The 21604-nt window shown below is 48.7% G+C and overlaps 3 protein-coding genes across 35 annotated transcripts in view; 1 reads left to right on the top strand and 2 right to left on the bottom strand.

Moving 5' to 3' along the window:
- The window catches only part of NFYA (nuclear transcription factor Y subunit alpha), a 33812-nt gene extending 31794 nt beyond the window's left edge, over positions 1–2018 (bottom strand). For 7 of the 31 annotated variants that reach the window (XM_008527085.2, XM_070584562.1, XM_070584557.1 and 4 more), the window contains exon 1: positions 1867–1995. The gene's annotated coding sequence lies outside the window, so the exon portion shown is untranslated. Of the gene's footprint in view, positions 1–1345; positions 1799–1866 lie in introns of those variants that run through there. The other 24 variants (XM_008527084.2, XM_070584564.1, XM_070584555.1 and 21 more) reach the window with 13 other exon arrangements.
- On the top strand, positions 391–7954 carry OARD1 (O-acyl-ADP-ribose deacylase 1). 3 transcript variants are annotated; one of them, XM_070584579.1, is made up of 6 exons: positions 391–1072; positions 3223–3302; positions 3662–3806; positions 4750–4808; positions 5830–5942; positions 7305–7954. In XM_070584579.1, the coding sequence occupies exons 2-6, from the start codon at positions 3264–3266 to the stop codon at positions 7405–7407; spliced, it is 459 nt and encodes a 152-aa protein (XP_070440680.1). In that variant the 5' UTR covers positions 391–1072; positions 3223–3263; the 3' UTR covers positions 7408–7954. The 3 variants fall into 3 exon arrangements, with proteins under 3 accessions (XP_070440680.1, XP_008525313.1, XP_008525314.1); XM_008527091.2 differs by lacking the exon at positions 391–1072 and adding an exon at positions 2318–2621; XM_008527092.2 differs by lacking the exon at positions 391–1072 and adding an exon at positions 2481–2721.
- A 2161-nt stretch (positions 7955–10115) lies between these two features.
- On the bottom strand, positions 10116–21604 carry APOBEC2 (apolipoprotein B mRNA editing enzyme catalytic subunit 2). The gene is made up of 3 exons (XM_070584576.1): positions 20794–21604; positions 12975–13538; positions 10116–10569 (listed from the first exon to the last, which is right to left on the bottom strand). Exons 1-2 carry the CDS (start codon positions 20922–20924, stop codon positions 12995–12997), a joined length of 675 nt encoding a protein of 224 aa, XP_070440677.1. The 5' UTR covers positions 20925–21604; the 3' UTR covers positions 10116–10569; positions 12975–12994.

The raw sequence follows: 21604 nt of genomic DNA, 5'->3' as shown, positions 1-21604 counted from the left end.
AGTTTTCTGAAACCTACCAGTTGCAGGAGCTTAGTAAATGTGATTAGAAAAACGGGCACCATATACCGAAGCCAGCAACTGCACTAGGTGCTTCACTTGAGTCAAAACTTATAAAGTCCTGGGGGAAAAATCTTCCTTTCTTCCCCAAAAGAAGTCAGCCACTGTTATGGGGCAGACCCCACAAGTCAGAAACTCATTTTTCCAATCTCTGAAAGAAACCTCTAGATTTCTTCTGAATCTCCACAAAAATAAGTGGTTCTGAGAAATTCCTTATCAAGATATACAAATGCTTTTACCAACTCGGCTTTGCAGCCTAAACTCTCACCACTATGGCCCACTGCCCTATCCTATTTTCCCTCTTAAAGGCACAGCACGACTTGGTGCCTCTCCATATACGCTCTTTTCTCTGTCAGCAATGCTTTTCCATTCTGTCCTGTACAAAAATCCCATCAAGATTCAAGGCCAAACAAAAGTGTGGTGATGTTGAGCCTTCGCCGGAGGCTGTTGGTAGCGCACACATCAGTCCTTCACAGGAGTGGACTTGGCCGTTACTGCGCTAGCAGTCAGGAATTAATCAGTCGTTCGCCTGTCAATCTCCACCAGGCTGGGAAGGTTCTTACCTACCTCTACCTACTTCCTCCCCTGGACGCAGATCTGTGCCTGCTCCATACTAACCGCTGGAGACGTGGGTGTCAATGGAGATTTCCTTCCACCCTAATGAATACCCCACAACACTAAGTTCCTATAAACATCTGCCGAGAAAACGTTAACGTGGGATTAGAAAGTACATTCGAAAGAAATTAACCAAGAGATGGCTGCGGACTGAGCTAACGAGGCAAGCCTGACACGTGCAAAGAGACAGAGAGGTGAAAGAACAGTACATTCCCAAGAACGGGAAGGTTCACAAGACGAGCAGCAGATGAGACTAAGATGAAAAGCAACTTGTGCAGCCTTCGGGAAAAGGAATGCGCAGGGCTAACAGTCTTCGAGGACGAGGTTCCAGGCACCGAATGGCCGGGCCGTACAGCCCAGGCAAAAGAGGGAGAGCGCTGGGTTGGACTCCAGGACGGAGGTGTGCGGTGCTGGCCCGGGAGCGGGGCGGGGAGGAGAGGAAATGACGAGCCAAAAGGGGGTGGTAACGGCGCGGGGCCAGGGACCCAGGCCGAGAGCGCGGGAGGAGGGGCGGCGGGGCAGGGGAGTGGGCGCACGAACGGCTCCCTCCCCCGCCCGGGGGCCGGCGGAGCGCCCGGGGCCCCCCTCGCCCGCCGCACCTGGGGCCCTGCAGCCGCGGCGCGCATCCTCCCAGGCCTCCCGCCCGACCCCGGCGGGCTGCAGACGGACCCACCCGTCGCTCACGGAGGGCTGGGGGCGCGGGCCCCGCGGGGGAGACTTCCCGGCCCGAGGGCCCGAGCGGGGAAGGTGCAGGGGCGAGCCTAAGTGTGAGGCCGGAGACCGGGAGGAAACGGCTGAGGCCCCGGGCACGTGTGTTACCGGAGCGCAGGGGCGTTCCCGGCAAGCAAGCCCGCCACCCCGAGCCTGGGGCCTGAGACCCGGGGCCTAAGGGTCGGGCGGACGAGGACGCTGCCCCAACTGGCACAGGCACCCCGCAGGAGTCTGGACCCCGAGATGCCTGCCCTCGAGGGCACCATCCCCGCACGGGGCGGCCCCCTGCAGGCCTCGGCCGGGAGTGCCCCGGGCCGCTCGCAGCCTCCGGGCCGGGGCCACCGGCCGCCCCGCTCGGCGAGGCTCAGCTCGACTCCCCGGGCTCGACGGGCGCCTGGGCCTCTCCTGAGTGGTCAGCAAGACCCGCCAATCGGGGCGCTGGGGCCGGCTCTGGGCCGCTGGATATTGGCTCCTTACACTCACCGTGCCTCGCTCCCCCGGTTCGCTGCCCGCGCTGATTGGCTCCAGTACCGGACCCCGAAACCCAATCAGAGGCTCCAGCCGCCGCTGCCGCCGCCACTGCCGCTGCCTCGCAAAATGGCGAACCCGAACAAAGGGGAATCGGGCCTCCCTCCAACCGCCTCCGCGCAGGCGCCTCTGAGACCACGCCCCCTCGCCCCAACTCGGGGCTCGCCCCACACCCAGCAGGAGGAGCACTGCGCAGGCGTCCCCTGAGGCCACGCCCATTTCTCTGATTTGACACCACCTCAGGCCAAAGGAATACGCAGGCGCCTTCTAGAAGCGCCAGACCCTTCAACTCAAACACCGCCCTGAACATAGTACTACGCAGGCGCTAACTACCTCCTTTGCCAACTGCCCACCCCCTTCTATGCGGCCGCTGGAGACACACCCCTGGGGCTAACGCGCAAGCGCCGTTCTGCCCGCCTCGCGGTCAGCTATGTCGTTACGCATGTCCGGGCTGCGGCGGGAGACTCCGCGGTATTTACCGCCGGAAGTTCGGCGGCCACCACCAAAGAGTGCGGGTTCGGCTAGCTAGCTAGAGGGGCTCGTTTCCGCCCCGCTCCCGGGTGGTGGGCGGCCATCTTAGGCGCGTGCAATTAAAGGCTGTGGCGGGATTGGTTCCGTGTCTGGGCTCGTCCGCCGCTCCCCACCTACCAGGGACGGATCCGGAGCCCTTCCCCGCGGGGCGGGACTCCCAACGGCCGACTCCTTTCCAGGTGAAGGGTAACCGCGGGACGTTGGGGCTTTGGGCGAGCCTCCCGCTCCCTTCCACGGGACTCCAGGACAGGCTCCACGCCCTCGTTGACCCGCCCTGGGGTAGGAGACGGAGAATGGGAGGCTGCCTAGGCTCCCCCCACAGGAAGGAGGGGGCGAGCCCTCCCGGTCCCCTGCCTGCGGCTCGCTGGGCTGGACGGTCCCCCTGGCCCGTGCATCCCTCGTGGTGACTTAAGGGGACTGTGGCCAAGTTCTTCTTTTTTGCTTCTAGGCCAGACCCCCTGGGGAAATACTTTGGCGGGGTGCAGGGAATAGGCGATCGCCCTAAATCCGCCTGGCTCGGGCGGGAGAGACGAGGAAGGAGGCGTGTCCCTGGACCGTCCGGCCCCGCGCCGGTGCCGCGGGCCGCCCCGGAGAGCGCGAGAGCCGAGCCGGGCTTCCTCCCTCTTACTTGCCCCGGAGAGTGTTGCCTTCCTAGAGGCCGAACGAACTCGCCTTCAGCGATGAACGTTGGGAAAATGATGAATGTGTGTGGTCAGGGCAATCTGAATAGAGTATATATAGGCTGCCTGAGCATCTTTACTTCCTTTTCCCTTCTCGTAGCTGAAGATACCCTTACGATCTGGAAATAGCGACTCCGTATCATGGCCGGCAGCCCTAATGAAGATCCTGAAGGAAGCAGAGTGCGTAACGACTGTTAACTTATTGGTGAACTGAAATTCAGAATAATTGAGGTCAAAAGCATAAACACTTTTTAATTAAACCAGTAATTGAATTGCCTTTTTTCCCCCCTCTCTCTAGCTGATTTACTTCGGAAAGGCTAATACAATCCTAGGCAGAGACCGTCCATCTCTTTCCTTTTACACATGCTTTAATTCGTGGTAGTTAACTCCTTAAAGTAAATTCCGAGGATTTGGCTTTAAATCTTAAGGAGGGGCAGAGGCGGGGTAGTGGTGGGGGACACAGTAAAGCAAAGTGAAAGAAACAGCTTAGTATTTTTCTGTATCTAATAAAACGTTTTGTTCCCTTTTGCACGTTTTAGATCACTTACGTGAAAGGAGACCTTTTTGCATGCCCCAAAACAGACTCTTTAGCCCACTGTATCAGTGAGGATTGTCGAATGGGCGCTGGGATCGCTGTCCTCTTCAAGAAGAAATTTGGAGGAGTGCAGGAGCTCATAAGTCAACGTGAGTTGTGGAAACAGCTTAACTCCTGCGCCCTGGCTAGAGCATCTCTTGGTCTCCTGTTGTACTTTAATTATTAAATAAGACAATATACGTGCAAAGAAGGGGTTCCTGACCACTTAGGACTTTTAACTCTACAGACTGTTTCCTCTACAAAGATGGTCTCTAGTTTGGGTCCTTAACACACCAAATCTGAATTCTTGTAAAAGTTCTTAATCTCTTCCACCTCTGTCATAAAACTGTCCTGATAATATTACTCCACTTCTCTGAAACCTGAAGCGCTTAGCAAAGTCCACAGGTGTTAGCTTAGCATTCAAGACTCTCTCTTTATCTGCGTTGTACTTGTTCTTCAAAGAGGAGTTTGGAAACCTTCTCTTCTCTACAGGCTCGTCCCATCACTTTTCTACTGATAGTTTGAAACCAGAGATGCTATTCACATCGCACGTGGAGCTTCTGAAACAGTTGCTCAGAACACAGTCCAGGCTTACTGAGTCAGTCTCCACCGGTGATTCTGAGCCCAGCCTTTAAAAAAGCAATTTCTTGCTGCTTTCTATTGTAGTTATTTGTAGACATGACACCTTCTCTTGATTGAAAACTCTTTAATTGGGAACTTTTTTATACATCTATGTTCCAAAAAGATCATTTTCAAATGAACACACCTTTGGCAAGTAAAAAATGCTGTACATTCTAAAACATTTCAAGGCAATAGACGTTAGTTTTTTTAGTGAACAAATAAAGATGTATTTGAAAATAAAGGCAGGACAAAAGACGGGGTATGAGGAAAACGTGCTTAAGAAAGCTGGTAGTTCAGGAATACAGTATTTAGGAAGGTTGCTGGGGTGAAGTGTTCTCAGGAGACAGTAAAGATTTTTTTAAAATCTAAGAATGGAGACCAGTGTTTTGGTTTTCTTTTTTCTTTCTACTATTAAATAACTGTTTTTCTTAGAAAAGAAATCTGGAGAAGTGGCTGTTCTGAAGAGAGATGGGCGATATATATATTACTTGGTAAGACGGGGCCAATTCTCAGTACGTTCTAAGGATTGGTGAACAGATGGGCCGCACTGCAGTTGTGTTGATCGTGCTGTTCCATTCTAGTCAACCAAGGATGTCAAAACGCTTCTGATCTCCATCCACTGGTGGTGGCTGTTTGGAGCTCTGGGTTAGAAAGGAGCACGAGGCTGCATCCCAGCTCCATGGGAAAGAGTACTGTGATGCCCACCGAAGGCCTGTGTTCTAAGACGTGCAGAAATTAGGGATGCTTTCCGTACTTGAATTCCTTCCTAATCGTGGCAAGAGAGAAATAATAGTGTCTCAAGAGACAGCTTGTCCAGAGGGGTTCTTCCCTCATTCTTCCCCATCAAATGCAGTGCCGGGTAATCCTTAGCTCCTTTCCTGCCCGCTGCCTCAGTGGGATTTTCCCACCGTCCAAATGGTCTTCAGCCCCAGAAAGAGTGTAGCTTCTTGGTGTTGGTGCTGGGTGGCTTACGGCCAGTTCACTATAAGCCTAATTTGGACAGCATGCTGAGTGGGGACATGTTCTAGCCCCTTTGAATGCTGTCCTTAAGACCAACGTGACTTCTTGTTTGGAATGCTACCAGTTTCTCTGTTCTTTTCTAGAGAAACAAAAAGCAAGCAAGCACAGTTTCTAAATAAATAGACTTAACAGGAAATTTTCAGGTTGTATGGGTTCTTACAGATATGCAGCTTATCTCTTGGAAGTGGCACAAAGACTTTCACCCACCTTGCTTAAAAACCATAGATGATAGGCACAGCCTGCTAATCTCCTGGGCTTCTTGGGAGAAGGATAAGAGTATTACGTGGCAGTGTCTGGTTTTCTCAGGCCCTATGTAGTCGATTTTCCTGAGGGCCTCCGATAACTGGAAGGGACAGTGTGACATTTGTCATCCTTGCTCTAGACTATTCTGTAAAAATATACGTAATTGTCAGGATGTTGGGAGAGTGTGATGGCTTCTCTTGGGCTATCATTTTGGACTAATGGAAGTTTGAATTTGTTCTTTGTACTCAGATTACAAAGAAAAGGGCTTCGCACAAACCAACTTATGAAAACTTACAGAAGAGTTTAGAGGCTATGAAGTCCCATTGTCTGAAGAATGGAGTCACTGACCTCTCCATGCCCAGGCAAGGAAATCCACTGCCCTAAGTGAAGACTTAATTGATTGGTGGGGTTTACTGTCTTACACAAAGACAAATGACGTAAAAGCTTAACCGGGAATATAGACTTAAAGGTGGGCAGATTTCAAAACTTTTAAAAATCACCAATGAACCAGTTGTCAGGCCTTGGGCCAAGGCACACCCATTTCTTAGCCTGGGTTGAATGAATCAGGGTGATGAAAACACACGCCTGCCTCAGCCTGCTTAGTAGGGAGGAACCATCGTTCAGTCATGTTGGTTGAATCCAGGGCATCCTCTGTCTGAAGCGTAGCCTCTCTTCCTAAGGCAGTAGAAGCTAAAGAGCCAAGACCGAGAAATTGTGATTTCCCGCTGGGCCACTTCAGGGTCCCAAACCTGTTAGTCCTTTGTGAAGAAAGTTGCGAATTATCACTGTACTTTAAATTGCATACTTGTCTGTGGTCAGTGTGGGTTGTAGCCCGAGGATATGTCCTTGATGTAACATCTAAGACCCTAGCTGTTGGGAACTTAAGGGAATGACGTTGGGGGTTCAGTATCCCCTTTGCTTCCTTTCCAGGAAACAGGCTTGCAGTCACTGCTTCTCCTCTCTAGTTTTGAGTCAGTGCTGACCATGCATGCCAGTTTATTCTGAGCCCCAAGTTACTTATGAGTGTGGCTACAGGCTCCCTCATCGTACACTGGTCTTTAATATATTCATGGCTTATGTATCAAAAACTTTTCTTTTTTAATAACAATTTTCTGGGGGACCTAATTATCACATTGTATGAAATTAGCAATTTTGAGCCTTTCTTTTTTCTCTAGGGATGTTGAGGGTCAATAAAAACAAGGTGCCAGGTAGTAGAGTTTTGTGGGCTGATTGCAGCTTCTCACCAGGATGTTGCAAAGACCCAAATTGGAATCAGCGTGGCGTTTCTCGGCGTTCCATCTTGACTTCTTTTTGCAGAGCTCCTGTCCTTTATCCCTCTTCTCTCTTGTATCTTCCTTAACATTCCGTTATCGTAAGTGTATTTTAAAAACACCAACCTTTTCCCATCCACCCACAGCTAGTATTCATCAGTAGATATAGAGGGATAGTGAGTCTCATGTCACGGCAGGTATACGTTTTTAAATGTAGCTGAAATAATTGGAAAGTGGTACCTTATTAGGCAAAAGAGAAGTGATAGCTATAGGATGATAGAGCTGTCTAGGAACAGCCTTGGGTGACACAACAGGAATTTACTTCCAGACTCCCACCGTGGCTGCCTGTGGGTGTGAGGCCAGATAGTTGGTGTTTATGCTATGAAGAAGAGGGAAGGAGCGATTTCCTAGATGCCTTCATCACAACCAATGGAGATGTTTTGTCTTTTTCAGGATTGGGTGTGGTCTTGATCGTTTGCAATGGGAAAATGTATCCGCGATGATTGAGGAGGTGTTTGAGGCAACAGACATCAGAATTAACGTGTACACACTCTGAACAGAGGAGCATTTTGGATGTGTCCACGTTCTCCTGTGTCATCCCTGCTAGGACTGGGCAAACTGACCTTAGCATGGTCAGAGGAAAGTTTTGTGTGAAGTAGTCTGTGTCACAGGCCAGACTCGGGTTGCTGTATTCCCATGGTTCTGGGACTCTGAAGGAGGGATCGGTTGGGAAATGTTGCTCTGATTTTTTTTTTTCTGCAGGAAGGTGAGGAGTGGATGGCCTGATAATAGGCAGGGAAACATGCTGTTGGGCCTGACTCCCGTTTTGCTTCAGAATGCTACCTGATTTGTTTGGCTTGCCACTAGGTGGCAGCATTGATTCTACTCCTCTGGTGTTTAAGAGAAATTTCAGGAAGGATGAATAGTTCAGTTAATTTTGCATTGTTTGTCATTTGTGCATTTGGTAATGTCGTATGTCATCAAATTCATCCCAGGAGAGCATTATGGGTTTTGTTTAAATTACAAAAACGAGTTTTACGTTGTTAACAAGGAATTTGTGGTGACAAAAATGGAAAAATAAATATCTTTTTCTTGGGGCCCAATGAGGTTTTGTGCACGTGTCTGTGTTGTGTTGTTCTGGACTTGGGTGATGGAAGGATTTACCTGTCACTTAATTTGTAAGAGTTAGACAGAGGGTCCAGTGGAAAGAACAGCTAGGTGAGAAATAATAAGAATGGATAAGAGCTGTGGGTTAATATACTGGAAAGGCAGGTTTTTATAATCTCATGGTGAACTCTTCCTCCCTTCTGTCTACCACATAGTTTCTGTGACTGAGTCTGTCTGAATTCAATCATGAAACAAATTCAATAGTGTGTAATATGTGCAATGCCTGGCAAAGTGCTTAGTGCAGAGTAATGACTCAATAAATCAGTGGTTCACAATAAAATCCATATGAATCATAGAAAAAGAAAGCGTACTTCCTCCAAAAAAAATCTAATCTGGTAGTAGAAGGAGCTGGGCGATGGCCAGGTTTCTTTGTGTTTTTACACTCCAGAAGATTCTGATGTGCAGCCAGCTGGGATCAAGAATGGTAAATATTAGTCTCCTTTTCCTCCTAAGCTCTGAGCAGCACTTTGTCCACTCATGTTTTCATGGTGGGAGCATAAGGGTCCTGGATTTAGCCAGTGGTTCAGTGTAAGAGGCATTGGGAAAGCTAGTGGAGTTTTTTTTCCCCTTACTGTGGTGTTGAGTTAAAACAGCCAGACCTACTATTGATTTTCTCCCTAGAGTGAATCTAGGTCTGTCACAGGACTTGCTGCTTTCCCACGTATAAAAGAACTGTATTTTAGAAGGGGCTTGTTGAAACACCAGGAAAACACTTGTTAAATAGAATCTTTGTACTTTAGACTTGGGTTCTTATCACATTTCAGCCTGATATGAGGCAGAAGTTTCCAAAATTATTGCACTTTTGTGTATCCGTGGCACAGAAATTCTCCATGTTGCTGGAGAAGGGGCAGTGTAGGGGCAAGTTCTTTGTCAAGCTTTTAGGCTAAGGCTTTTCCTGGAGCTTTGCTTCTGTCCCCACCCATACAGTAAAGTTGAAAGGAAGAAAAGGAGAGAAAGTCTGTGTAAAACTGAAAATAAGAGTGGGGTGATAAGGAAACTTAGAATTCAAGTATTTTGCTTAAGTATGCAAATAAATCTTAACACTTGGCTCAAAACACTGGTTTTCTAAGCTTCTACATTAAACGGGTTAAGGGTTAATTTTTTTTCATAGAATATGAGCCTTGATGATTCCTTTAACAAAACCCCGTCTCCTGGAGGACTGGCTGTAAGTGGAACTCTGGGACTGGGCAGGGATGTGATAAAGTGGTTTGTCATTTGCAGATAGTCTTGGGGTCAAATTCCGATGACTTATCACACTTAAAGCCTGGGGAAAGGAGGCATTGCCTGATAATCAGAATGAACACATTATTCCTGGAAACCTGGTTAGCATTTGGCAAACACCCCAGAAATTCACATGTGAAGTTTTGCCTCTATATAAGACTCCAACAGACCTTTTAAGAAATGGGGCTTTTGATGTCATCCTGCCATCACTGAGTAGCACGTACTGACTACTCTTACATTCTGTGTATCTGAACGTTGCAATCCTGCTTCCCACTGTCTCCTCTCTAATCTAGAAGCTAATTGTGGGCTGGGCCCGGTGGCCGAGTGGTTAAAGTTCCCTGTGCTGTGCTTCAGCAGCCTGGGTTTGTGGGTTTGGATCCCGGGCGTAGACCTACTCCACTCACCAGCCACACTGTGGAGGCATCACACATACAAAAAAATGGAGGAAGATTGGCACAGATGTTAGCTCGGAGCTAATCTTCCTCAGCAAAAAAAGAGGAGGATTGGCAATAGATGTTAGCTCAGGGTAAATCTTCCTCAGTAAAAAAAGAAGCTAATTGCCTATTAATAGGCAATTAGGACATCGATAAGCAGATTTCCCATGCCTTTTGTTTCACCCTCAGTCACAGTTCTTGTTTTCAGAGAAGGGAAAAGGAATTCAAAAGTAATGTCAGAAGAAAATATTTTACGAAGGTCAAAACCAGGGTGGGAAGTCTGCATGGGAGAGCTGGCATCCTGTGTCGCCTAGAGAAGTCCTGGGTTAAGCCTCACCATACAAAGTCATGGCGTGGTTTATAGCCTGGGACATCCCTATTCCTGGGATTTGCTCACTGTCCATAATAACTTGTAAATGTGCAAGTTCCTCAAAAGACCTGGTCACACAAAAACCACACCACTTCTTTTATTAATGTTGCTGTTTTTCTTTCTTAAAAAAAAACAAAACCAACTTAACATAAAATGTGTTTTTGGACATTTTTCAAAGATTTGGCAGACCTTCAGTCTGAGGCTCTTTACCTTAAGCAGCCCATTTGGGGCAGAATTGGGACCTTCAGCCCCACGATGCCCAGTGCCCATATATGGTCGCCATTTCTCCTCTTGCAGCTCACTTTCCTCTTTCCCGAGAGCAGCCTTAGAGAGAGAGAGAGGCATGGCTTAAGTGATTTACAGCATGAGGAGTGTATATGAGGAGTGTATTTTGAGTCCTCGGAGGCCTTGCGCAGTAGGATTGGTTGGTGTCAAATGTTGTCCAGCTCCAAGTGGTGTTAGGAAGTCAGACATGTCCCGGATGGCCATACATGTCACTGCTGTCTCTTGGTGGCAGCAGGCAGACCTTAGTGAGAGAACAGAAAGCATGTTACCGAGAGCCCCACTGGCCCCAAACAATGACGAGTTTTCTTTTTGAGCTAGGGTTTCTGTGTGCCTTGCTCAACAAGTCCCTGAATTTCTCCTCTGTAGTCTCCTGTGCTTTCTAGTTTACCCAGAATTGGATTTGTTTCATTTTTTGGTGTGGTTCACACAGAAAGCCCCAGAAGAGATCTGCTTTAACTGTTCTCTTGAGTTAAGAGAACAGTTGGGATGGTTAAATCCTGTTCTGTCATTTTTAAAAGATGGAAGAAGAAATGTGAGGCAAGTTTTCTTTAACCAATGCCCATCTCTTGGGAGTATTTTAATTAAGAAGAATTGTTCTTTTTGGCTTTTAGATTATAACTCTACTTCATGCCAACATTTTTTTTTTTAACTTGGTACATTTTGACCTTTCCCTTCAGGAGCATGAGCAACTCAGTACATGGACGCATGTTCATGTGTCCAGATAATACAATTATGTACACTAATGGAAGGAGGCTTATAATGTGGCACATGTCCAATAAGATTTTATTTTAAAATAATTTGACTTAGAAATGGATTTTTCCCCTCACAGATTTATCTTTTACTTCTGTTTAGATTAGTATAAGATACAGCCCTCAATTAGCCAAAATTAAAAGCTCTTTTTAATCCCTCTTGAAATGCTTGATTTTTATAGCAAATTCAGCTACCTAGTTATTTGACTTAATGAGAAATAAACAACACACAGATCCCTGAGGACTTGCTAGTTAGGCAGCTAGAAGAAGTGGCCCCCGACTGTGAAATATGTTTAAGAAGAAAGCGTACTGGAGTTAAAATTAAGCTAGCAGTCATCATCCTATAGAGTCTATGTAGAGTTTATAATTACAGTGATAGTACCTACATTGACAAAATCGTCAAAGAATTTAAAAGTTAATTCTGTATTTCCAGAGGTCACCCTTAGAAATCTGTTTTTATTACTACTCACCACCACGCAGAGTGGTGTCTTCTTTTATGTGAAGGGAGTACCAACCATTGTCTCACTGAATTCAGTCAGTGGGTCCTACTCTTTGTAAGGAATGGCTGAAAATTGTGAGTTCGCAGATTGGCGAATGCTCAGCTTAAGAATCATCAGGCCCCCTGTGTGCATGCCCAATAGCAAACGCCTGCCACCGTCAAGATCTGGAACATCGATGTTTCCGAAACGTGTCTATGAAGTGACATCTTCTCTTGAGTATTAAGAGTAAGAGGCACCAAAAATCAATGGAATATCTTCATGGAAGCTGGCTGCATTCGTGTTTTATTAATATGTGAGTTGTTCCAGAATTAGAGCTGGATAAGAGGGTGATGGAGACCCTCTCTCTGTTGCTGGAGGATTTTGATCAGTAACTGAGCCCTTGTAAAGGGACTTTGTCATAGCATTTCTGTGGGAGCAAACTAGATCAGACCAAATTCAAAAAAGGATGGTGAAGGATCCTTTACCCTCTTTCCTGAGGGTAATTGGTCTGTTTCTGTAAGAGTCTAATTTACCCTCAGCAAGAGGCCAAATTGGCCTTAATTGTGTCCTAATTATTTGCTTAAATAGCTAATCTTTACTTCCTGTTCTCCGATCACCTCCTGATATCTGTAGGTGGCTACTTCTTAGCTGCCACCTAATGTATAAACATTGTTTTAACCCTTTAAACATTCCTGCATAGAAGAACTTGTTGCTGTATTATCCCCATTCCCACATTCAGCCTTCTGTGAGTTCTGCTGAGGTCTTCTCAACATAAGAAAAATGTTCTTGCATTGCACATTCACACAGCAATTATTGATCTCCCTCAAAGTGGAACCACTTGTTTGAAAAGATGAAAGCTGCTCTCGCCAAAAAAAATGTTGAATACAAATCTATTTTGGGAATTTCCAGAGTACCAAAAATGAAAAAAAGTGCTCCTGAAGAAATGAAAAATCTGCTTTTGAGAAAAATGGAATGATAAGATTACAAATGGTGGGAGCAGGGCATCTAGGAGGTGTCCAGGGCTTAGAAAGTCCAGACGCATGTACATGGGGGCATGCCCGGGGGATTGAACTATCTTCTCTGAGGTTGTTCGGGAACAGGTCCTTGCACCATCTAAATCCTCCTATGGACAGTCACTGTGTCATCAGAGCTTTCAGATATCTGTCATCCTTGAGCATTCCAAGTCATGGGGAAAGTTAGTTTGACATAAAAGGGTAGGAGGGAAAAGGATTTAGGGAGAACGATTTAAAGGAAAGAGAAGAGGAGACGGGATCTACTGAAATGTTTTTACAATGAACCCAAAGCAGAGAAATGAAATCCTTCCAGAGGAAAATCAAACATACTGCTCGTTCCACCTGACCTCAAGCCTTCCACCCAAGCCGACAGTTAGTGGAGCGATGGTGCCATGCATGACTCACGTGAGGCTGAGCCCGGTCGCCTATTTGAGGATGTCCGCCAGCTTCTCCTCGTAGTACAGGAAGTTCTCCTGAATGTCCTCCCAGGGCTCAAAGGTCTTGGATTCGCCCTCTTCTTGCTCCACAAAATTCTGCCAGACGTACTCGAAGTCCTGGGGCTTCATGATGCGCAGTCTGCAGCCGGCCTCCTTCAGCTTCTTCAGAGCCGCCTGGATCTCGGGCTCCTCCCACATGAAGAGTCGCCCCACCAGAATGAGCAGGCGCAGATTCTTGGTCTTGCTGAGGGTTTTGATAATGCGGTCAGCGCAGGCCGCGCAAGGGCTGGAGGACACGTACCAGGTGACGTTGTACCGCAGGGCCGGGTCAAAGGCCGGCATGATGGTGTTGAAGAAGGCTTCCTCCGCGTGGGCAGCGGCGTGCTCGTCCTCTAGGTAGCCCCGGGACGCCTGCACTTGGCCTCCCTTGCTCTGCGCCTCAACCACGTAGCAGAGGAAGGTCTTGTTCCTCCCAGAACTGTACTCCACATTCCGGAACTGAAACTTGAAGAAGTTGACAGGGAGCCGCTCCCTGTGGGTCAAGGAGACAAAGGGACAGGGAAGAAGGGAGAATGATGAGTTCTTGTTTCTACGACCAGCCTGGAGGAGGTAGCTCTCCAAGATCAGTACCTCAGACCTATATTCATGCTTACTATTAAAATGGGCCTTGCCTACGCTAACACCAGTGACAAAAAGTCATGAAAGAATCCAGAAGGGTTTATCTGGAGGAAAGGAGAGAATTTCGAGTGAGGTGTGTATTCTGGTCACCCCATTGGGAAGGGTCTCCAAACACTCCACCATCACTCCCAGCACACAACACACTCCTACATTTCTAAATCAGTCAATCTTTAACCCGGCTATACGTTAGAAACACCTAGAGACTCCACACACGTCAATGCCTGCACCCAACACCAAACCAATTAAATCAGAACATGTGGGGTGGGGGCAGGCATCAGCATTTTTTTCAAAAGCTCTCCAGATGATTCTAATATGTGGCCAGGTTTGAAAAGCACTGTGCAAATAGTAATTTTACCAAGTAGCAAGCTTGTAAAATTTCTCATGACAGCAAGACCAAGATTTTGCAAAACATTTGATGCTTTCATTTTTCCTCCTTGTCACTCATGTACATTGCATCTTAGGTATGGAATGGTCTACAACTTGCAGTCCCATGCTCTCCTGGTGACTTTTTCTCAGGTCTGTCTTTTCCCTCAAGTTGAAAGAAGGGTTGTTACATCACTATCCAAGAAACTTTATCTTTGAGGTCAGACTGTCTAAGGGCATCTTGATATGATTTAGCTTGTATATAGTATTGAGTCATTTCAAAATTGTAAAAGACTTGGCCTTTGCCCTCCAGATGCTTGTAATCTAGCAGCTAGATTGTAGCTAGACAGAGAAGATGTCGATAAGATAGCTGAGACTTCTAGTAGTCAGGTAGAGTGGAGGACGTATGATAAAGGTTCTCCTTGATTCAGGAGGTAAGAGAGAATTGTTACATGTTCTTAAGTAAAGAAAGGCACAATAAAATGATGTGCCCGGAACAGTGGCTTAAGCAGATAGAGTGAAGCTGGGGAAAAGCCTAAAATTTAGAAAGCCCCCTTGGTGTCTGAGGACACCAGACTTGGTGATGAATATGCCCAGTGGCTTCAAAGGGGAGGTGGATAATTAAGAAACGAAAGCAGCAGAAAAAGGCCAGGTTTTGGGAAAGCTTGGTAGTAATAAGAAGAAGAGAAAAAAGAAGAGGTGCTAGGGAGGGCATCACAGTTGAAGGTTGTTTTTATCTTTATGTGGACGTGTGTGTTTTTCTAAAATAGGGAAGATATGTGAAGGTTTGAAGGCCAAGAAGAATGAGGAGGCTGTCACAGGAGAGATTGACTATGTCAGAAGGAGAGGAGGGGCTGAGTACCAGCTGCAGAGGCTGAATGTTTTCTTTTTAAAAATGTAATCTCCGTGGCTGCCCCAGAAGATGCCCTATGGCAACCATTAACTCTGCTGTCGCTTCTCTACACCCCTCCCCTCTCCCCAGAGAGGTCACCCAACTCCCTGGGCTGCAGGGGAATCCCTGGTGTCCCAGGGCCTGGGCTCCTTAGGGCTAAGCAGCAGGTGCCAGAGAGTCGAGGAAACTTGAGCTGTCTCCCTGCAGTGCTCTGCTCGCTCCAGCACCACGTTTTTTCCACCCAACTTTCCATGCTCCTTGCTGTCAAGTTCAGTTTCCACTGTGGAGACGGATGTGTTTGAGGACCCAGCCCTGGGATTCCTTTGGGTACTATATTTAGCTCTCTAAGTCCCTCTGTCCCTGGTTGGATGTGTTTATTATTTACTTAACATTCTGGGAGAATGGATGGCCTGATGACTCCCTTCTCCTCTTTCACTCCTGCCGGGAATTCACGTATAGTGAGCTCTGCCCAGTAAAACTCACCCCACCAGACCACTCCTGAACTCTGCCCAGTTGCTAAATGCACCTTCACCTCCTGAAGTGGCTTTTGCCTCCTGAGAAGCACAGAGCTTACCCTTCTTGCCCAAACCCTATTTTGCTCTTTAAGACCTTTGGCCAGACCATCCCCCTCCCCAAGTCCAATCCAGAGCTACCTGTATGATAGATTCTCAGGTGGAACCCTTGGAAGTATTCATGGCTACTTGGTTGGCTTGGGGGCTTCAGCCAGAGCTGCCCATGTGGTCCCTCAGATTTCCTTCTGGAACCTCCAAAAGTATTGCTTCAACCTTGCCAAGTACCGCCCAGCCAAGAGTATGAATTTGGCCCAGCATGCAATCACAAGTTGGCTGGATGGTCTGAGACGGCTGCTTCTCTCAGCCCCTCTTAAGCTCTGATGTTTTTCCCTCCTCCTCTTTCCTAGGCAAGAGGAGAGGACCCAGAGAAACCTGAAACCCAAGGGAGAGAAAGAAAGTTGACCTCCCTATAAATATCAGTTTCCAACCCCTCCAGCCAGCAGCCCCAAGGTCTGCTCCATCCCTTGGCAGGGCCTCTGGACTACGTGCCTCGGAAAGGGAAGTGCTTTCAAGGGGCAAAGGGAAGTCACGGAAGGTCTAGGCTCCCAGTCTTCCGTTTGGGCTTGCTCAGAGACTGAGCTTACTTGGCTTCTCAATGGGCTTCTTGGTTTTCTAGAAGGAGCGTAAAGGTTGATTGAGGTTCTCTGGGACTCCCACAGGCTGAAACAGTCATGCCCTGGGGGGAAACCAGGAGAACAGAGGTGGTAGAAGTCTGAAATTTCTCCAGGGAGCTAGACAACATGGCCATCTCTGGTGATATTACAGAATCACAAAGTCAGTCAACACTGTTATGACCACTAGTGGAAGGAAGGAAATAGTGACATTAATATCCTGGATAATCACATCATCTTTTTTTTTTTTCTAGTAGCATGATATACCTGAGTAACATATTTACTTATATTGTAGCCCTTTACTCTCAACTCCAGCAGATATTTTACTGCTAAAGTGGAATGTGTGTGTGTGTGTGTGTGTGTTGCAGTGGTGATCAGGAGAGAGATACCAATGGTAGATTTCTTCACCTGGACTCAGTCACTTCTACAGGCACAGAAACCAACAGCATTATTCCTACTCCCTCCCCCTAGCCTTAGACAGCACCTCTTTAAGCACCAATTCCTGTACTTTTTGCAAACAAGGTCATTCACACTTCATCTGCTTAGAACCAGGCTGCTGGGCATCGCAATTCCCTTGGCAGGAAACCAAGAATCCTAAATCTAAAAGTTGAGAGGATGGTCTGCTTGATGGAGGGAGAAGGGAGGTGAGTAAATGTGATCATATATGTATTTTTCTCCTGTTCACATTAAGAAACATTTGCATTTCCTAAGCATACGTCTATACAGTGAAAGGAAGCCAACTGGAGGACAGTAGAAGCTGATCTAAGATTAAACATTTGCTCCAAAATAATCCATGGAATGGGACATCTTCTCACAGGGAACTGAGTGTTGACTGATCCAGCTTTCTTCTCTAGGCCTTTCATGACCTGCTTGAAAGAGGCAGAATTGCCCGTTTCAGCTTCCTTTTCCCTTTTTCAGACCACTTTCAAAGTGGATGCTAAGGAGTGGGCATAGCCAGAAGGAGGAGTGTGGATAAGCAGAGAGTTCTATCAGCCAGACTTCCTGGAGCTGAGTGCTTGCTCCAGATTTGCAGTTCTGGAAGGGAGTCTGCTGGCGGCCAGCCCTGAGCCCACCCCTTCTCCCTGGGAAGCACCATCTTCACACCTTCCAACAACGCTCCGTGGAGGCCAGGCGGCCAGAGTCAGTGGCTGTTTTCTATTCTTTATGGAGCACTCCTCCCCAGCACGCTCCAGGGTCCAGGGCAAGGAGTGAGGGGGTTGTGGCATTAACAGTGGTGTCGAAGGTCCCTCACTCCTTGCCCATCCCTTCTCCCCTGAACCCTGCCTCTTCTCTGTTCTTCACGTGGCTGAAGTAAACTACTGGGAGCTAAAGAAGTGGGTGAAAGGAGAATCACTGCCTGTGCCACTTATCTCTGTTCCATGATAACCGAGATAACGTGATAGCAGGTTTAGCTTTACGCACAAGCACACACAACACACCAGAGACAAAGACAAACACTCATTGAGGGGTCCTGCCAGGCAGAGCTGCAGTCACTCATCACGGGGGTGGAGGGATGAGGAGACGACGATTCTGGTGCCCAGAGCTTTCCTGTGGCTGCTGGTTCAGAGGAAGCAGGGACCAGCAAAGGTCCTTTAAGCCTGGCGCTCCTGGCCCTCCACACATCCCGAACGCCCCTCCTCAAGAGGCCCTCCCCCCTTAACTCCCCATCCGAGGCCTGGTGGAGAGCCCAACACGCTCCCTCATCAGTTCGTTCAGTTCTTCAACAAATATTTCTTGAGTACCTATTAGAAGCTGGTACTGTTCTTGGCGCTAGAGATAAAGCAGTTAAAAGGCAAAGTCCCTGTCCTCGTGGAGGTTAAATACTAGTGGGGAGAACGGGCAGTGAATAAACTATCCCTCTTCAGTAAATATTTGTTGAATATAAAAAGACTCCTCTTTATGGCTTTTTTAGACACAGTGTGGTGATTTGGAGTCAGACAGTCCTGGGGGTCACGCCCTACTCCATCCACTAACTTTGGGCAAATTACTCATCCCTCTGAGGCTTGGTTTCCTCATCTGAAAGAGTGATCAGCCTCTCAGGTTTGGGGCAGTGGTCGACGCTCAAGAAATTAAACCTAGTAGTGATGGATGGTGCCTTCTCCCGGCCTCACACCTCACCCCACAGAGCTTGGTCTTAAGCACTACCAAACCTTCTCTACTCTTCCTCTTGTTTTCAGAGGGTTCTCTCTTTCAGCGATGTGCTGGTTTTAACATCCAGCTTTCTGAAAGAAGAAAGCCCTGGTTTCTAACTTGTGTTGATTTCTGTAAACACTCCCACTACGGAGATTTCAAGAAACCAACATGAAGTCGCTGAATGCAGGGCTGGGAAGAGATGCACACAATCGACTCAGCCAGCATGAGCTGACTTGGGCACACCACCTCAGTTTTAGACCTTTTTCTAGCACTTTCCACTGCATTATTTTGTTAACGTTCTTAGGTCTGTTCTCTATCCTGAGTGCCCTATTCAAACCAGAATCACAACAAGCAGGGCGTCTCTCTCCTTATTATTGCCTGACTCCCTCCTTGCCTCACACTGTGTCCTGGAAAGCTGCTAGCTCTTCTGGTAGTTTGTGGCCCAAACTGAAGGAGTGGTGGGGATAGACCCATCCCCCGGGAGGGTCCAGCTGGGAGAGGAGCTGACCCCTTTGCCTCCGGGGCATCAGTAGAGAGAAGGGGAGGAAAGCTCTTCCCTCATCCTGTCCCTGCACAGACACTGCTGCACCTCTGGGCTATTTTAAGCCGTCTGTTTACCCGGAGGGGCCCAGGAGATAGAGCTCCACAGCTGTTACTTGTGGCCGGGAAACACTCAGGGCTCCACCTCCCTCCAGAGCGGCTCTCAGAGCACCCAGGAAGCTGCGCGCTGTGCCTCATTTCTCAGCCTTGGGCAATGGAAGCCTCTGAGCCTCGCTACCTCATAGATGGAGATGGGTGGAGCTCTGCATGGGAAACCTGGGACCCAGAGTGAATAAGGGACCAGTGGAAAGGACGCTTGGCTGGAGTCAGAAGACTTGCCACTTAGTGGTTCTGTGGCCTTGAACAAGTCACTCAATCTCCTTGATTGAGTCACTTAGCTTCCCCATCTGTCGTGTGGCAATAATGTGTCTCCCTCTCCTAGCATTGTGTGAAAGTATGCTGTAGTGAGAAAGCCCTGGACAAATTTAAGTGACATCAGGGGTTTTATCCTTTCAAACCCACCACCCTGAGACCCCAAGGCCTGTTCAACTCAACAGCCACAGTCTAACTCTGTTCTGGACCTGGCCTGCCCTGTGCTGGGGAGATCACGACACAGAGTGGAGTGTGTGCACGTGCCTGTGTGTGTGACCAAGGGCAGCCTGGACCAGCACGCTTAGGTGTCAGAAAAGGAATCGAGGACTTTCCTCACCTGGCGGCCTACACTCTCCCTCTGCCTATATTAATCTGTGCCCTGCTGCTCCTTCAGTCCTTTGAAAAAAGTGGCATTAGCTCTTTGGGCCAGGGCCTCTTACCTGAACTCTTGCCTCAGGAACTAGGATGCATTTTCTCTTAGGTTCTCTTAGAAATCCTAAAGTATCTGAGCTGCAAGGGATCTTAGGAATCAACTAGTGTCACTTCGTCATGTTACAAATGAAAAAACAGGCTGGGACTGGAAAACCCCTTGCCAAGCTTGAACAGCAGTCCAAATTGCCACCCAGGGCTCCTTCTGCCCCTTGACATCGCGCCTCCATTCTTCTGGAAGTTTCTGCTGGTGTGGCCCCTACTCTGCCTGTCTCATTGCTGGAGACTCCCAGGAAGAGAAACTTGGGGCTCCAGAAGGAAATGTGGCCCCACGTATCCCCGTCTTATTCTTTGCTCAGGAACTTAGCAGGGTCTTCTGCTCAGGGGACAGAGAGGGAAGAGGAGGAAAGCTACTTGGCTTCATGCCCACAGATGACATAATCTGGACAAGACAGAGGGCCCCTGTTTGTACCCCCCTCTTTGGAGCCTCTAGACCCTTCGCTCTGGGTCCTGGCTCCTCCGGGCTGTGGCTGAGGGTGTTGGAACCCCTTCTCTGCCCAGAAGCTCCTGGCCCTGGCCTGTGTTACCTGCACTGTAACTTCTCTGTTTCCCTGGGGGTGGGGGTGGAGGTGGACAGGCCCTGTGGAGATGCAGAAAAGATTCAACAAGAAAAACATTGCTTCTCACTCCGCCGTGGGAAAGGAGGGATCTGTGTCCCCTGTCTCAGGATCTTCTACTCCAGACAGAAGCTCTCAAGAAAGAGTGAGACATAGAGACAGAGGAGAGGCCCACGCAGAAGCAGAGAGGAGAGCTGAGGGGGAAGGTCCTTTGACTGGGGCCATATTTAAATGCATCAGTGTCATCCTACCTTCTTAGCAAACTCCCTGGGACTAAACAGCTTCTACTCAGAAAGGCAGCTGACGTCCCAATACCAGGAGGCCTGTGGGGGGGTGGTTCAGGCTCTGAGCTCCATGGAGCTCCTCCTACCTCCCTTGATTAGAGGGTCCAGGGTGTCACCCCGAGAAACCAAGAGATAGGCTGCGGGTCCCCTGCAGCCCCTACCCTGCACACCTGTGCACTCTCGAGGCTGCAGGATTGTGACCGTGACCCCTGCTGCTGCCCTCCTAGTTCCCCAGCCCGCCCCACCCCAGCACACTCTTCCAGGCAGGAGGACCCCGGCCCACACCCGGCTCTCACCCTGTGACGATCTCGAAGGGTGGCAGCTCGATCAGTTCCTTCAGCTTCTCAGGGTCGTCCAGGTCCTCCAGATCCTCGCCGTTCTGGGAGGTGGGCGCAGCGGCCTCAGGGGACTCTTCTTTCTGGGCCATGGAGAGGCTGTGGCTCAGGAGTCACTGAGAAAGGAGAGGTGGATGTTGGGGCCAGGGGCTGGCAGCAGAATCCCAAGCAGCTGTCAGCAGCTAAATCTGCCCGGGGATGACGGAAGGGGACCGGGCAGGCCAGGCTGACTGTGCTCACCCCCGGGCCCCAGGCTTTATAACCAGAGCCCTCCTGCCCCTCCCCCCGTCCTCTCTCTCTCTATCTTTTTTTAATTGAGTGACGGGTGGGTGCGGGCTGAGGGGAATGGAAAATCTGGCCATTAGTATCCCCTATTTATCAGTAGGCAAAGACAGGAAGCTGGCAGATGGGGATATCTTGGCCTGCTCTCCCTCCCCCCCAGCTCACACAATATTCATATTCTCCCCCTCCCTCATCTTATATCCTCCCCTTTGTTTCCCACTCAACTTTCCCAACTCCACTGGGGGGTTGTGGAAGGGGCCCCGGGCGGCCATCCTCTCAGAGGTTTAAGCAGGACGAGGCTTGTGCTGGAAGCGGGTGGTGGCAGCAAGGAGACCTAGGCCAGTTTGGTGGGGGAAACTTGGGATCAGGAGGGGAGGGTCCTGGGATGGCCCAGGTCAGAACTGCTGATCTAGAAAGAAACTGGGAGTTGTTCCTCAAAGGGAGCGGACGCCGATCTGCCTGTTACAGACACATAATGCCGTGTCAAATC

The sequence above is a fragment of the Equus przewalskii genome, chromosome 19, assembly GCF_037783145.1.
Source record: "Equus przewalskii isolate Varuska chromosome 19, EquPr2, whole genome shotgun sequence".
In the NCBI taxonomy this organism is placed as follows: Eukaryota; Metazoa; Chordata; class Mammalia; order Perissodactyla; family Equidae; genus Equus; species Equus przewalskii.
Note: the sequence above shows the minus strand (reverse complement) of the source record. Positions and strands in the feature narration are given on the sequence as shown.